General features: G+C 41.8%; 1 protein-coding gene across 2 annotated transcripts in view; it reads right to left on the bottom strand.

Annotated features, from left to right (window-relative positions):
- MET (MET proto-oncogene, receptor tyrosine kinase) overlaps positions 1 to 12,397 on the bottom strand; it is a 113,166-nt gene that overhangs the window by 13,904 nt on the left and 86,865 nt on the right. The window contains 5 exon segments of one of the 2 annotated variants that reach the window (NM_001114147.1): positions 3,247 to 3,428; positions 5,526 to 5,606; positions 7,533 to 7,763; positions 10,912 to 11,052; positions 11,252 to 11,408. In NM_001114147.1, coding sequence (NP_001107619.1) covers positions 3,247 to 3,428; positions 5,526 to 5,606; positions 7,533 to 7,763; positions 10,912 to 11,052; positions 11,252 to 11,408 — 792 coding nt within the window. 2 annotated transcript variants of the gene reach the window in all.

Genomic DNA, 12,397 nt, shown 5'->3' with positions numbered 1-12,397 from the left:
GTTTGCAAAGCACCAGGCTACATGTTTTTATAAATTCTGGCTAACTCTTACACATTTCTGTAAGGCAGGTGATACAGGTTCCATTTTCCAGATGGGAAAATAGAGGTGTTTTAAAATGTAGGTTTTATTATTATTATTCAGGTATGGTGAGGCCAACAGATGGGAGACAAATGCCACTGAAAAGACAGTTTGTTACTTGCAATTCCCAAGAGGAGGGAGCATGCCACGGCACTGGGGTTGGTTAGGAGGCAGAGAGAGCGAGGGGAAAACAGGCTGGAGCCTTTATTGTGATTTGTGTAGGAAGGAATGGGCGAGGCAGGGTGAGCAGGTTTAGGATTAGCTCGTCTGAATGATTTCAGCAGGCTCTGGGTGTAGGGCCTGTCCTTGTTGTGGTACCTGGCCCTGAAGTGACTGGGGCAAGGGAACAGTGGCCCAGAGTGAGCGCACCCTTTAAAGGTGGTGGCTGGGGTATGGGCTCTGGACTGGTTGGTTTGCTTAGGAAAGCCCTGTTCTTTGAAGGTGACTTGCTTATTGTCTCTGGGAATTTGCTAGTCCTGGGAGGGGCCATCCGTCCCTGCTCAGCAAGGCCCCACAGGTCAGAGCATCAGAAACACATGGTTAATACAGGAAGTTCAGAGAGAAATAAATCACCCCAAACCACTCAGATGGTAAGTGGCAGAGTTAGGATTTTAACCTAAATTTGTTAGGCTCTAAAGCCCACGCTGTAGTGAAGCCAATCCTATCAGAAGCCCTCTTACTGGTACTAAAGCACCAGCCCACAACTCCAGTGGCCTGGACCCACATAGAGAACAGGAAATCTCATTCTCCAGAAACTCCATCCTCAAAACCGGGTGGACAGAGGAATGCCTTTAGTAACTATATCTGAAGTCACATAGATGTCACTGTGGCCCTACTGGCACCTGGTCCTTAAGAAAAGAGTATCTCTTCTTCAGCAGCCACTGTGGAGTTTGTGAACCCATGAGGCAGGCGATGGGGACCCTGCAAGGAGGGCTGCAGCCCCTTCATGCACACAGCATGTGGAGCGGCCAGTTCCTTGCGTGTCAGGCTTCTCTTTAGGACATGCCTGTTAGTGGTTGTAGCAAGTACAGACTCCTCAGACTAGAAAGAAAAGGTCAAGGTACTGGATAATAGGAAACCCCTACCACGCTTTAATCCTGGGCAGTAACATCCGAGAGAAGGCAGCACAGCCAACCAGAGGAACTCATCAGGGTAACGACAAGAGTTAAAGTGGAAAAGTGGGATTTGTTAGAGCAGCTCTGTGCTCTGTAAGGTAAATCCGTCTTATCTGCAAAATTCACTACCAGGGGGTATTTTATTCTTTTGGCTGAACACAAGATATTTCTTTACCATCTTAGAGCTTATTTCCTCTGAGAACCTGACCCCATGTTTACGAAGTTGTTTTTGATCCAGAGTAAAGTTACTCTATTAACTACCACAGAGGCCTGGACGCAGGAGCCAAGAAGGGGCGTGAGGCCATCTGTGACTTCAGTTCTGGGGACTCCTTCCTCTTCCCTCCCTGCCCTGGCCTGGCCATTGCTTGCCCACCCCTTAGGTCCTGGCACAAATGTCACTCAGAAACTCTCATTTGCAAGAACCTTTTTTATAACCCTGATCTCATTCATTCAACAAATATTTACTGAGAGTCCATGTACCGAACACTATGTTAAGTGTTAGAGCTACAGCAGTGAACAAAATACATGAAAATTCCTACTCTCATGAGTTGCATTCTAATGGGATGTGTGTGTATGTGAGCATGCATATAGTGCTATCTTTTGGGGGAAGGGGGAGGAAGATTGGCCCTGAGCTAACATCTGTTGCCAATCCTTCTCTTTTTGCTTGAGGAAGATTAGCTCTGAGCTAACATCTGTGCCAGTCTTCCTCTACTGTGCCTGCAGCTCCTCCTGCCCACGGGTCCTGTCCCCATGCCTGCAGCTCCTCCTGCCCACGGGTCCTGTCCCCATGCCTGCAGCTCCTCCTGCCCACGGGTCCTGTCCCCATGCCTGCAGCTCCTCCTGCCCACGGGTCCTGTCCCCATGCTGCAGCTCCTCCTGCCCATGGGTCCTGTCCCCATGCCTGCAGCTCTTCCTGCCCATGGGTCCTGTCCCCATGCCTGCAGCTCCTCCTGCCCATGGGTCCTGTCCCCATGCCTGCAGCTCCTCCTGCCCATGGGTCCTGTCCCCATGCCTGCAGCTCCTCCTGCCCATGGGTCCTGTCCCCATGCCTGCAGCTCTTCCTGCCCATGGGTCCTGTCCCCATGCCTGCAGCTCCTCCTGCCCACGGGTCCTGTCCCCATGCTGCAGCTCCTCCTGCCCACGGGTCCTGTCCCCATGCCTGCAGCTCCTCCTGCCCATGGGTCCTGTCCCCATGCCTGCAGCTCCTCCTGCCCGTGGGTCCTGTCCCCATGCTGCAGCTCCTCCTGCCCATGGGTCCTGTCCCCATGCTGCAGCTCCTCCTGCCCATGGGTCCTCTCCCCATGCTACTCCATGCTATTTTCTGAATAAAGGAGCACTACTGCCAGACCTTGAGAGTCCAAGAAATCTTTCTTTCGACTCCTTGACTCACCGAGCCTGCATCAAGATGATGGTAAGAGTGATGGAGAAAAATACAGCAAGGGAGAGGAAACAGACAGAAGGCATGGGGGTGGGGTGGGTCAGCTGCAATTTAGAAAGTTCAGGGAAGGCTCATTTTGAAGATGACATTAGGGCAAAAGGCTGAAGTTGGTGAATAAGTGAGATACGTGGATATTCTGGGGAAGAGTGTTCTAGGCAGCAGGAACAGCAAGTGCAAAGTCCTGAGGCAGGAGACCAGGTGGCAAGTTTTAGAAATAGTAAAGGACTCATTTGTAATTAGTTCTTCAATGTCTTTCCTTCTAGAGTTAAAACTCCACGTGGGCTGAGGCTCATTCTGCCTCTATGTTTCCTGTGCTATGCAGTTTCTGGCATATAGCAGGCACTCAAACATGACTAAATGTACCTATCAGGGGGATGGTAGAGCAAGGTTGTTTGCAGGGCGGGTGAATCACTGCCCCCAGGAAATCCTTCTAGATATCACTATCTTCCCACTGGGATAGAGGATTTTGAAGTAAAAGCGAACTGAATTGGCCTTTTACATGTGAATGGTGCCAACGTTTTACATGCACTTCTTCAGCTAAAAGCTTTTAAAAAGGTTCAAAATAAGGCACATTCTGGAAGGCTGGCTGGCTTCCAAGCTTGGTAATACACTTACGTGGGTCTCATTTCTAATGAAATTTCGAAGGTCTCCATGTTTCATGTACGGTAGAACCACCAGTGGAGATCCCTCACTTCGAAGGCAGATTCCCAAGAGCGAGAGAACGTTGGGATGACTAAAATCTTTCATGATAATTCCCTCGGTGAGAAACTGGGAAACTTCTCCTATGTCAGTGATTCCTGAGAAATCCAGCGGTGGAGACATTAAGTTCATTATGGAACAACGAATACTTTATCAAGTTCAGATGGGGCTGGCAATGGAATGTAAAACCATAGGGTGACGTCTTGCCCTGAGGCTTCGTCCTCAGCGTGTTTTTGGGAGTACATCTGGGTAAATGATGTCACCCAGTGCTGCCCCTTCAAGTCACCACCTACACCCACTTCCATAAGACAGAGTCTAGCAATCAGTTTGTCTCACACGCAAAAAGGCGAGGAAGCCGCTCAGTCCGTTTCTGTACTGATTTTCTAGGGCAGGAGGGGGCAAACTTTTCTAAGGGGCCAGAGAGTAAATATTTTTTGGCGTTATGGGCCCTATGGTCTCTGTTGCAAATACTCAACCCTGCCGTTGTTGTGCAAAAGCAGCCACAGACAACAAGTGGCTGAATCTCAACAAACTTTATTTACGAAAACAGGCGGTGGGGCATGGTTTTCTGATCCCTGGCCTAGGAGGATCTGAAGACTAACTACTGTCATGTGGTCATATGACCACAATGTCATATCTATGTAGACTTTTTTTGGTATAATAGCTTCTAATCACTTCCAGATAGTGATCCTGAGGGCCTGACACTAGTCAGCATCAATGAGGAGTTAACAGCCTTTAATTTATTAATCTGACCAGTACCAGTCTCAGTGACGAGATTCTTTTACAAATGCAATGCATTCTGAGACCTCGAAGTCCATCTGGACTGAATCGAGATCAATGCACACCAGGGTCAGAGAAAGATTTCTTGGTGTTAGGATTGTTCTGAGTACAATTGGCAGTGGTGCTCTCTCATGAGGCCAATTTACTGACAATCATACTTAATCCATCACACTTTCTAGCTGGGTTTCATAGACACTGTTCTTTTAATTACCTCATGGTCAGACTTCCAACAAAATCAACCATATAGAGCACTGCTCAGCATGGAGATTTATGTAAAAAAAAAAGGCTGAAAGAGTTCTGGCAAACGTATCTTTCAGGAAAATCTTCTTCTTGTGCATTTAAAGCTTATTAATGCCAATATAAATTTGTAATATAGCTGGTTAACATTTTTCAGTCTGCTGCAAATTATAAGCAGAAATTTAGAAAAGGCAAGCACACTGACTTTATATGTGAGACCTGTCAGCAAAGGTGGAGCCAGGAAAACTAGCTGAGGAGTCCACTGGGTTGTATGAGAGAGTAATTTATGCCTGGTCATCATTAAAGACTTAGTTTATGTTTGGAAGCATTCCCTGTTTCTTAAATGGAGAATGCCTTCCATTTAAAAAAGATTTTCTCAATAAATGCTAAAATGTTTTAAAATGTTCTAGCATTAAAAGGGGGGGGGAGTGAGTTTCACTTGTTTAGGAAGTTTATTTATGTGGAATACCTCATTCCCCAAAAATGCGGATAAATGAGGTATTACCACATTTACGGTTTTTTAATTTTCTGCCAGCATAGTTTTCTCCTGCTTGTCTTATTTCATTTTTTTTTCTTTTTAATGAAAGTTGTGGTTAAAAAATAATTATAGTAATGCCTCTGGGTAAAATGAGTCATTACTACTGTATCTGCCAACATGCTTCCAATAGTTTCCATAAATGTCACTTGCAAAACAAATATCACAAGCCAAACATAGTTAAATGATGCTCAGCTCATCCAAGAACCTCATTTCTCCCTCACTCTTACTTATGAGGGCTCTGACGAAAATTTCTGAGGAAATATTTCAATAAGAATTTAGACCAAAAAATTTTCAGGATTAGATACACAGTTCCAGCAGTCGCTGATTTTTCCAAAAGGGATAGTGTAAATCAACTTTCTTTCTTTCTTTCTTTTTTTTTTTTTGCTGAGGAAGATTTGCCCTGAGCTAACATCCACTGCCAATCTTCCTCTTTTTGTATGTGAACTGCTGCCACAGGATGGCCACTGACAGACAAGTGGTGTAGATCTGTGCCTGGCAACTGAATCTGGGCCACTGAAGCAGAGCACAGAGCTTAACCACAGGCCACAAGGCTGGTCCTAAATCAACATTTTATTATGAACTATTGACTAGTTTGCAAACCACAAAAGTGTAGTCCACCATTAAATAAAACATCACTTACTATTCAAGGATTTCACAGCACAGTGAATTTTCTTGTCATCATTGTCCAACAAAGTCCCATGATATACACACCCAAAATGTCCTACATGAAAGAGGGAACTTGATTAGTGCTGCATTACTTTTAATTGTGCAATAATTGTTTATCAATTCATGATCTTCATTTCCTTTTTTTCCTACATGGCAAAAAAGTGCATTGTTTCTTCTACTTCTGAATACTACCACTGTGTGTGTGTGAATATACTAGATGTAAGACATTGTACCCAAAGGCATAAGCAATATGATTATTTAATACATGGTAAAAAATTTAGGTGACATAATTGTTATTAAAGGCTAATATAATAAAACATTCAACCATAGTGGAACCACTGAAAACAGGAGTAACATCTGCCTCATAAAAGAAATCTATATTTTTAAGGATCAGTCAAATAATATCTTTTAAACATGAAAATAAAGTTTGATCCACATGAAGAAATGCAATTAAATAAGTTCCCTATATTCCAATAAACTGAAATGAAATAAAAAGGTTACCATTAGAAGTAAGATGAGCATTACAGAATAAGGATTTCCCCCCTTAGTCACCGGTTAACACATAATCCAGGTTGGCAGAAACTAAGAGGCCCAAATGAAGCAAATTCACTCTGAATCATTTTGTCTAGTTCTCTCTGGCTTTAGCCACATCACTTTCCCAATGGTGGCCTTTCATCCAGTGGCAGTAATTTTCCCCAGAGGTGCCAAACGTCTGATGGCTGTGTAAGTCACTCACTAATTAATGCATCTAGCCTCTGGGACTCCCTGAGTGCCTAGTAGGTGAGTCTCAGGCGAGAGTCTCCCCTCTTGTAATGCAAAGATGAATCAAATAAAAGCTATGCTCTTGAGGGCTCATATTCCACTGGGAAAAAAACATATACGTAAGTCATATTACAGAATCATTAATGATTATTACTTCATAAGAGAAATAATTCCCACTTTAGCACTTTTCACCATAAAAATAGAAAATTATAATTTTACAATGTGTAGAATTAGAACATAATCAGCGAGGGCACACATTCTAAAGCTGGTGCAATTACTAGGATTTATAGACCAGTAACAGAACTATATATTACTCTGATGTGAAACATGTTTGTTAACAGCGAAGCTGCTATTTGGGAAGGGGAGCATGCTAAGGATTAAGACCTGGAGTATGGGATGGAGGAACGTGTGGATGCTATCACAGGAAAATGGGAAGGCCTCATGTTTATACAAGGCACACCATCCCATCACCTTCCTCTGCATCACGCTGGCAGATGCCTGTGCTGCCTCTTGCAGCACATATTGAATGAAAGGGATCAGAGGCCATTCAGTATTAAAGGTAAAAGCTTTTTAGAAAAAAAGGGGAGAGTGGAGTTAATTTCCTAGCCTCTGGTTGGTTTCTTTTCCTGCTAAACATTTCCTCAAATACTTGTGTGATGTTAGCTGTTACTGCTGCTCTGGCTGGCTTATTACAAATATTCATTCCTCCTTGTATAAAGAAATTGGAGTGCATTGTAGAGATGATATATGTTGCTTCAGATCAGGGGGATGCTATAAATTCCCTGTCTTCTGATGCTGTCCAGCAGTGTACAAACTGCTATAAACCAGGACTTCATGGAGTCAGTCACTGTTCTCAGGGTACAGAAAGACTGGAGGGAGGTATGAGTAAAAATACTGGAACTTAAAAGAATGATTTTTAGAAGGAAGTAAATGGCACCTTCCAAGAAACTATAGTTGCCATTATGAAAAAGGTGAGGAAAGAATGTGATTTATTTCTAATGTGTTCAGGAGATTATCAAATTGCCTCCATGCACAGGGGCAGATCCCCCTGGATATGATTTGCAAGGCTGTATTTTTGCAGAACAGAAATCAGGAGCACTTGTTATCACTGCTCTGTCAGTTGCTTTCACCATTGTCTAAGTTCCTAATCTGCAAAGGCAGAAGATAAAATGCTTACTGGAAAATGGTCTTTAACCAAAAGCTGAGTGGAAATACTTACCTCTTCCTATGACTTCATTGAAATGCACAATCAGACTACTAGGCCCAATCACTACGTGCTGGACTGCCTGCACCAGCTCTGGATTTAGAGCACTGAGGTCAATGTGGACGGTATTTTGCAGTAATGGACTGGATATATCAGAGTCCCCACTAGTTAGGATGGGGGATAGGTCCGTCAGAGGATACTGCACTTGTCTGCATGATCCATTCTGAGATGAGTTAGGAAACTGGTCTGCAAGATAAAGCAACATTATTTGAAACAATAGCAAACCCTCACTTACTGGGGAATGCAACAGGGGCAGCAAATTAAATTAATAATGAAGCTGATTTTTAAAATTAGAGAAATGCTGGTTTTATCATTGAATGAGGCTAGGAAGAGGCTTTACAAAAGAATTGGTTTAATAAACACAGTAAGTTGGGAAAAGATGTATATGTACAACTGTTTTAAAAAAAATGTTTATGAAGTTTCTTTTAAGTAGACTGAGCACTCTTTTCTTTTTGCTTGAGGAAGATTATCCCTGAGCTAACATCCAAGCCGATCTTCCTCTGTTTTGTATGTGGGACGCCATCACAGCATGGCTTGATGAGCAGTGTGTAGGTCCGTGCCAGGGGTCTGAACCCACGAACCCCAGGCCACTGAAGCAGAGCATGTGAACTTAACCACTGTACCGCCTGGCCGGCCCCTGAGCATTAACTTTGAAAGCTTGTTTACTCTCTTCCTTTCCTTAGACATTTCTCTTTTTAAATACAGCAAAAAGCCATGCTGGAGGTTTCTTTTTTAATATACTATATTCTTACGAATGGGAAGCAGCAAAAGTAGTCAAGCAGCTGCCTTGTCTCACAAAAATCCAACTCAAATAGAAGAAAATGACACAGATGCCTTTTGAGGGACTAGTGTTTATTAATGGAATTAATTAGGATTGCTTGAAACCTATCTGGGTTCCTGGCCAAGGAAAAATAAATATAGTGAAATATTTTATATATGATTAGAAATAAATAATGGCTAACTTTTCAGAACTGAAAGCTTTTCACATTAGTGGTAAACTCGCCATCATGCGGTGATAGTAGCAGATTTAGTGTTATTGCTGTTTAGAGAAGGCAGGTTGGAGCTGGGTTAGCGTGCTGTGCCCACTGCTTAGTTGAGGCCCTTTGGAAAGGTATCAGCATTCTTATAAGTTGATCTTTACAACCAGAGATCTGTAAGAGCCTCAGGCAAGGTTCCCTATTGCAATGTGAAGCTTTTCCATTTCAGGGGTAAGAAATTGTGGGCTTGAGAATGCCAAATAGGGCAGAAAAGCCACCAGGTTCTCTACCCTTTCCACCGGGCAGGGAATCCGTGCAGGTCAAGGAGAGGGCATCATATCCACAGCAACTGACTTGAAGATGAGGTAGGCAGGGTACTGAAATGTATTAGTATATGATGTGGGGAGAGGGGACAGGGTTATGTAGGAGGTCCCCGCTGGAACCAAAAGGTAATATTGTTTGTTTGCAAATGAGCAGGAAAGTCAGAACTTGAGAGAGGGGCATGTTACAGAAAGTTGATGGTATCCAGACTATTCCTAACCCCATTTAAGCATTTTTAGTATTTTCCACAGTGGACAGTTTGGTTAATAACAAATCAATTTGGCCAGAGTAGTAAATCTCAACAGTAGAGCCAGAAAAGCTTTGGGGGCCACCTATAGTTATAGGAATCATTAGCTGGAAATAAGACAGATGCAATCTTCAAGGAAGGATCTAGACTATCAGAGGAGTACTTGAGATGTTGGATGGGTGAGGGAAGAAGGGAGCCTAGCTGGCTGCCTGTTCCTTTTATCCCAAAGAGTCAGGGTCTCCAAACCTTCCCTATGGGCTGGAAATGCAAATGAGCCTCTCTAAACCCAGTTCCTTCACTTTTACTTCCTAAACCTTTGCACCTGGAGATCAGGGTTCTGAATTCTCAGAGGCGCAGACATCAAGGGAAATCCTCGGTGAGACATAGCGAAGTCCTCTGGCGTGGAAATTCTACTGACCCTTGGGCTAAGTTCAAACGTGCACAAACCAACTGAAATCATCAATGTGTGATTCTGGTGTAACCACAGACACTCTAGGTCTGCGTGAAAGACTGATGAGGAGGCGGTCCCCACCAGATAGAGAAAGGCTCTGTAGTTGCTTCTTCATTAGGTGCTGGTTATGCATTTCCTTTTTCTCCCTGGAGGGCCTTCTTTTGCCTACTTTCCCATGTCTCCAAGGATCAGGTGCAATGCAGGAAAAAGGATGAAACAAGCTTCTTGGCAACAATGACAGAGGTTTGGTGAGTAACGAGGTTGAAAGAAGATTATGTAAACTTTAATTGTGAATTTTAATGACCTCAGGTTGGAGCTATTAAATGTGAATATAAAATAACAGAGATCTAAATATGAAAATTATAAACTGGATTTGATTTGTCCACTGTGTTAATGGCATGGATTTTTAAAGGTGAATGGTGTCACGTGGGCAAAGACAATATTTATGAGATGCATCTCTACAGAACTAACACAAACTTCAAAAAATAAAAGGCAAAAAATAAAATGTTAAGTGCCTCATTGCTCTTGTACTTGTTTCGATGAGCAGCTTCTAAGTTTTCCAGTATCCTCAACCATCTGTGACTCATTTTATTTGCCCAATGGTAAATATTCAACCAGGGAAATGCTTGTACTTGACTCACGTCCTGTAACTTCTAAAGATAATGGAGCAGATACAATACAGACATTTTGCTCTTACCAGGAGATTTTAAATAAAACAATGTGAAATACTCTGGTTAATCCGACCATTATCAGGCTTACTGTTTTGCAAAGCTGATGATGTTAACCCTTCCTTTTTTAATAGCATAATTAAGGTTTATTGGATAAGACAAACTATACTCAAGCCCTGGAATGCTGCGGGTAAAAGGCTGTGTGTTAACAGTTCATCAAGAGTCTCTCAAAGGAGAACTGAAGGTATAAGTTCAATGTTCGAGGACCAGCAGGTAAAAAAAAATGCAGCAGTGCCAACCTATATTTAAATAAATCTAAGTTTTGTATCTTAACTCTTCCCGGGTTGTGAAAGAGAGCTTCATAATTTTTTAGCATTGCACGCAGATGATAAACACCTTACCTTTGCTCAAATGATTTCAAAATTAACCTTTTTCTGAGAAGAAAGCTGAAGGACTCTAAAAATCTAACATAACATATAAATGAGTTCATTTAAAAAGAAGAGCCATATAATTCTGTGTCAAGTTAAATACTTCTTTGGCCAAAGAAGAGGTAAATACTTCTTTCATATTTTCATAAAAATATAAAGGCAAAACCAAAAATAAACAACAATGCCATAACCCACTGAGGTGTATGTATAGGTATTTCTCAGAACAATAAACTGAAATATACCTTCTGGAAAAGTAGCTCGGTAGTCTACAGATTCATTTGAAACCATTTCTGTAGTTGGGCTTACACTTCGGGCACTTACAAGCCTATCCAAATGAGGAGTGTGTACTCTTGCATCATAGCGAACTAATTCACTGCCCAGATCTTAAAACAGAGAGAGAGAAAGAGCTCGTTAAAGACTTGGCTATCATGGGTCTCAGCAGACTTTGACCCAGTGACCAGAACTCGTGGGTTTTATGGATTGCATATAAGACAGCACACATGAATCTATGACAATTTTAAACCGTAGTGACTGTATTCTTAAGGCAACTCCTTACAAAAAACATTAAAAAAAATTATGCACCTTTAATTTGCTTTCTCCTTTTCAGCCACAGGAAAAGCCCGAGTAATAATAAGAGTATTATTGATATTGAGACAACACCAACAATCAATCCTGTGAAATTCTGATCTGGTTGAACTATTACTTTTCCAAGGATGGTTGAAGAAACTGCTTGCTTCCACTAAAAATGACAAATAAAAGTCACAATTTAGCCACGACAGATACAAAATATACTACACAGATTGAACCACAGTCTCTCTGGGCCCCAAATATCATCTGGTTATTACTGTTCTAGAAGTGGCATAATTGCCTTCAGAGTAATAAGACATTCCTCAATTCTGCTTCAGTGTTCAAATAATTAGGGGCTACTGATCCCTAAAGTACTTATATTATACTTGGCTATTTGTACTTGTAACTAAGTATTAGGGATAAAAAGAGAAAAAAAACAGTCTCTGATCTTGAGGAACTGAAGTTTAAAAGGGAAGATGAATGCACAAACAAATAATTATAATACAATGTGTTATGTACCATAGAAGTATGAATAAATATTAAGAAACAGAACAACAGGACATTAATTCTGTCCTGGAGGATGGGATGTAGGGCAGAGAAGACTTCCCATAACAGTTAAATAATCATATTACTATTATGGGATAATAAAGTCTCAAAATATTCTTCTTTCAGTTTTGACACACAGAAAAAATCTCTGTCGTCCTTTCTGGCTCTAACATATCATGATTCTTAGGCTTTACAGTCCTGCTGAATTCCAAACTCTGATTTCATGATTCAGCTTTAGATTTCCTAATTTTCTTCGTACTTTCCCATTTGACAACTTTTTAGAAAACTTCAGAACCCTTTAAAAATCACTCATTCTTAGATAAACAAAATATGTTGTGTATATACACATGCAATGGAATATTAGCCATAAAAAGGAATGAAATTCTGACATAAGCTACAACATGGATGACCTTGAAAACATGCTAAGCAAAAGAAGTCAGATACAAAAGGACAAATATTGGATGATTCCACTTACATGAAATATCTAGAATAGGCTAATTCACAAAGACAGAAAGTAGATTAGAGGTCACCAGGGGCTGGGAAAGAGGAGGGGGTATGACATTCTGCTTAACGGTTACAGAATTTCTGTTTGGGGTGATGAAAAATTTTTGGAAT

The sequence above is a fragment of the Equus caballus genome, chromosome 4 (genome assembly GCF_041296265.1).
Source record: "Equus caballus isolate H_3958 breed thoroughbred chromosome 4, TB-T2T, whole genome shotgun sequence".
NCBI lineage: Eukaryota > Metazoa > Chordata > Mammalia > Perissodactyla > Equidae > Equus > Equus caballus.
The sequence above is the reverse complement of the archived record's forward strand: the minus strand, read 5'-3'. Positions and strand labels throughout refer to the sequence as shown.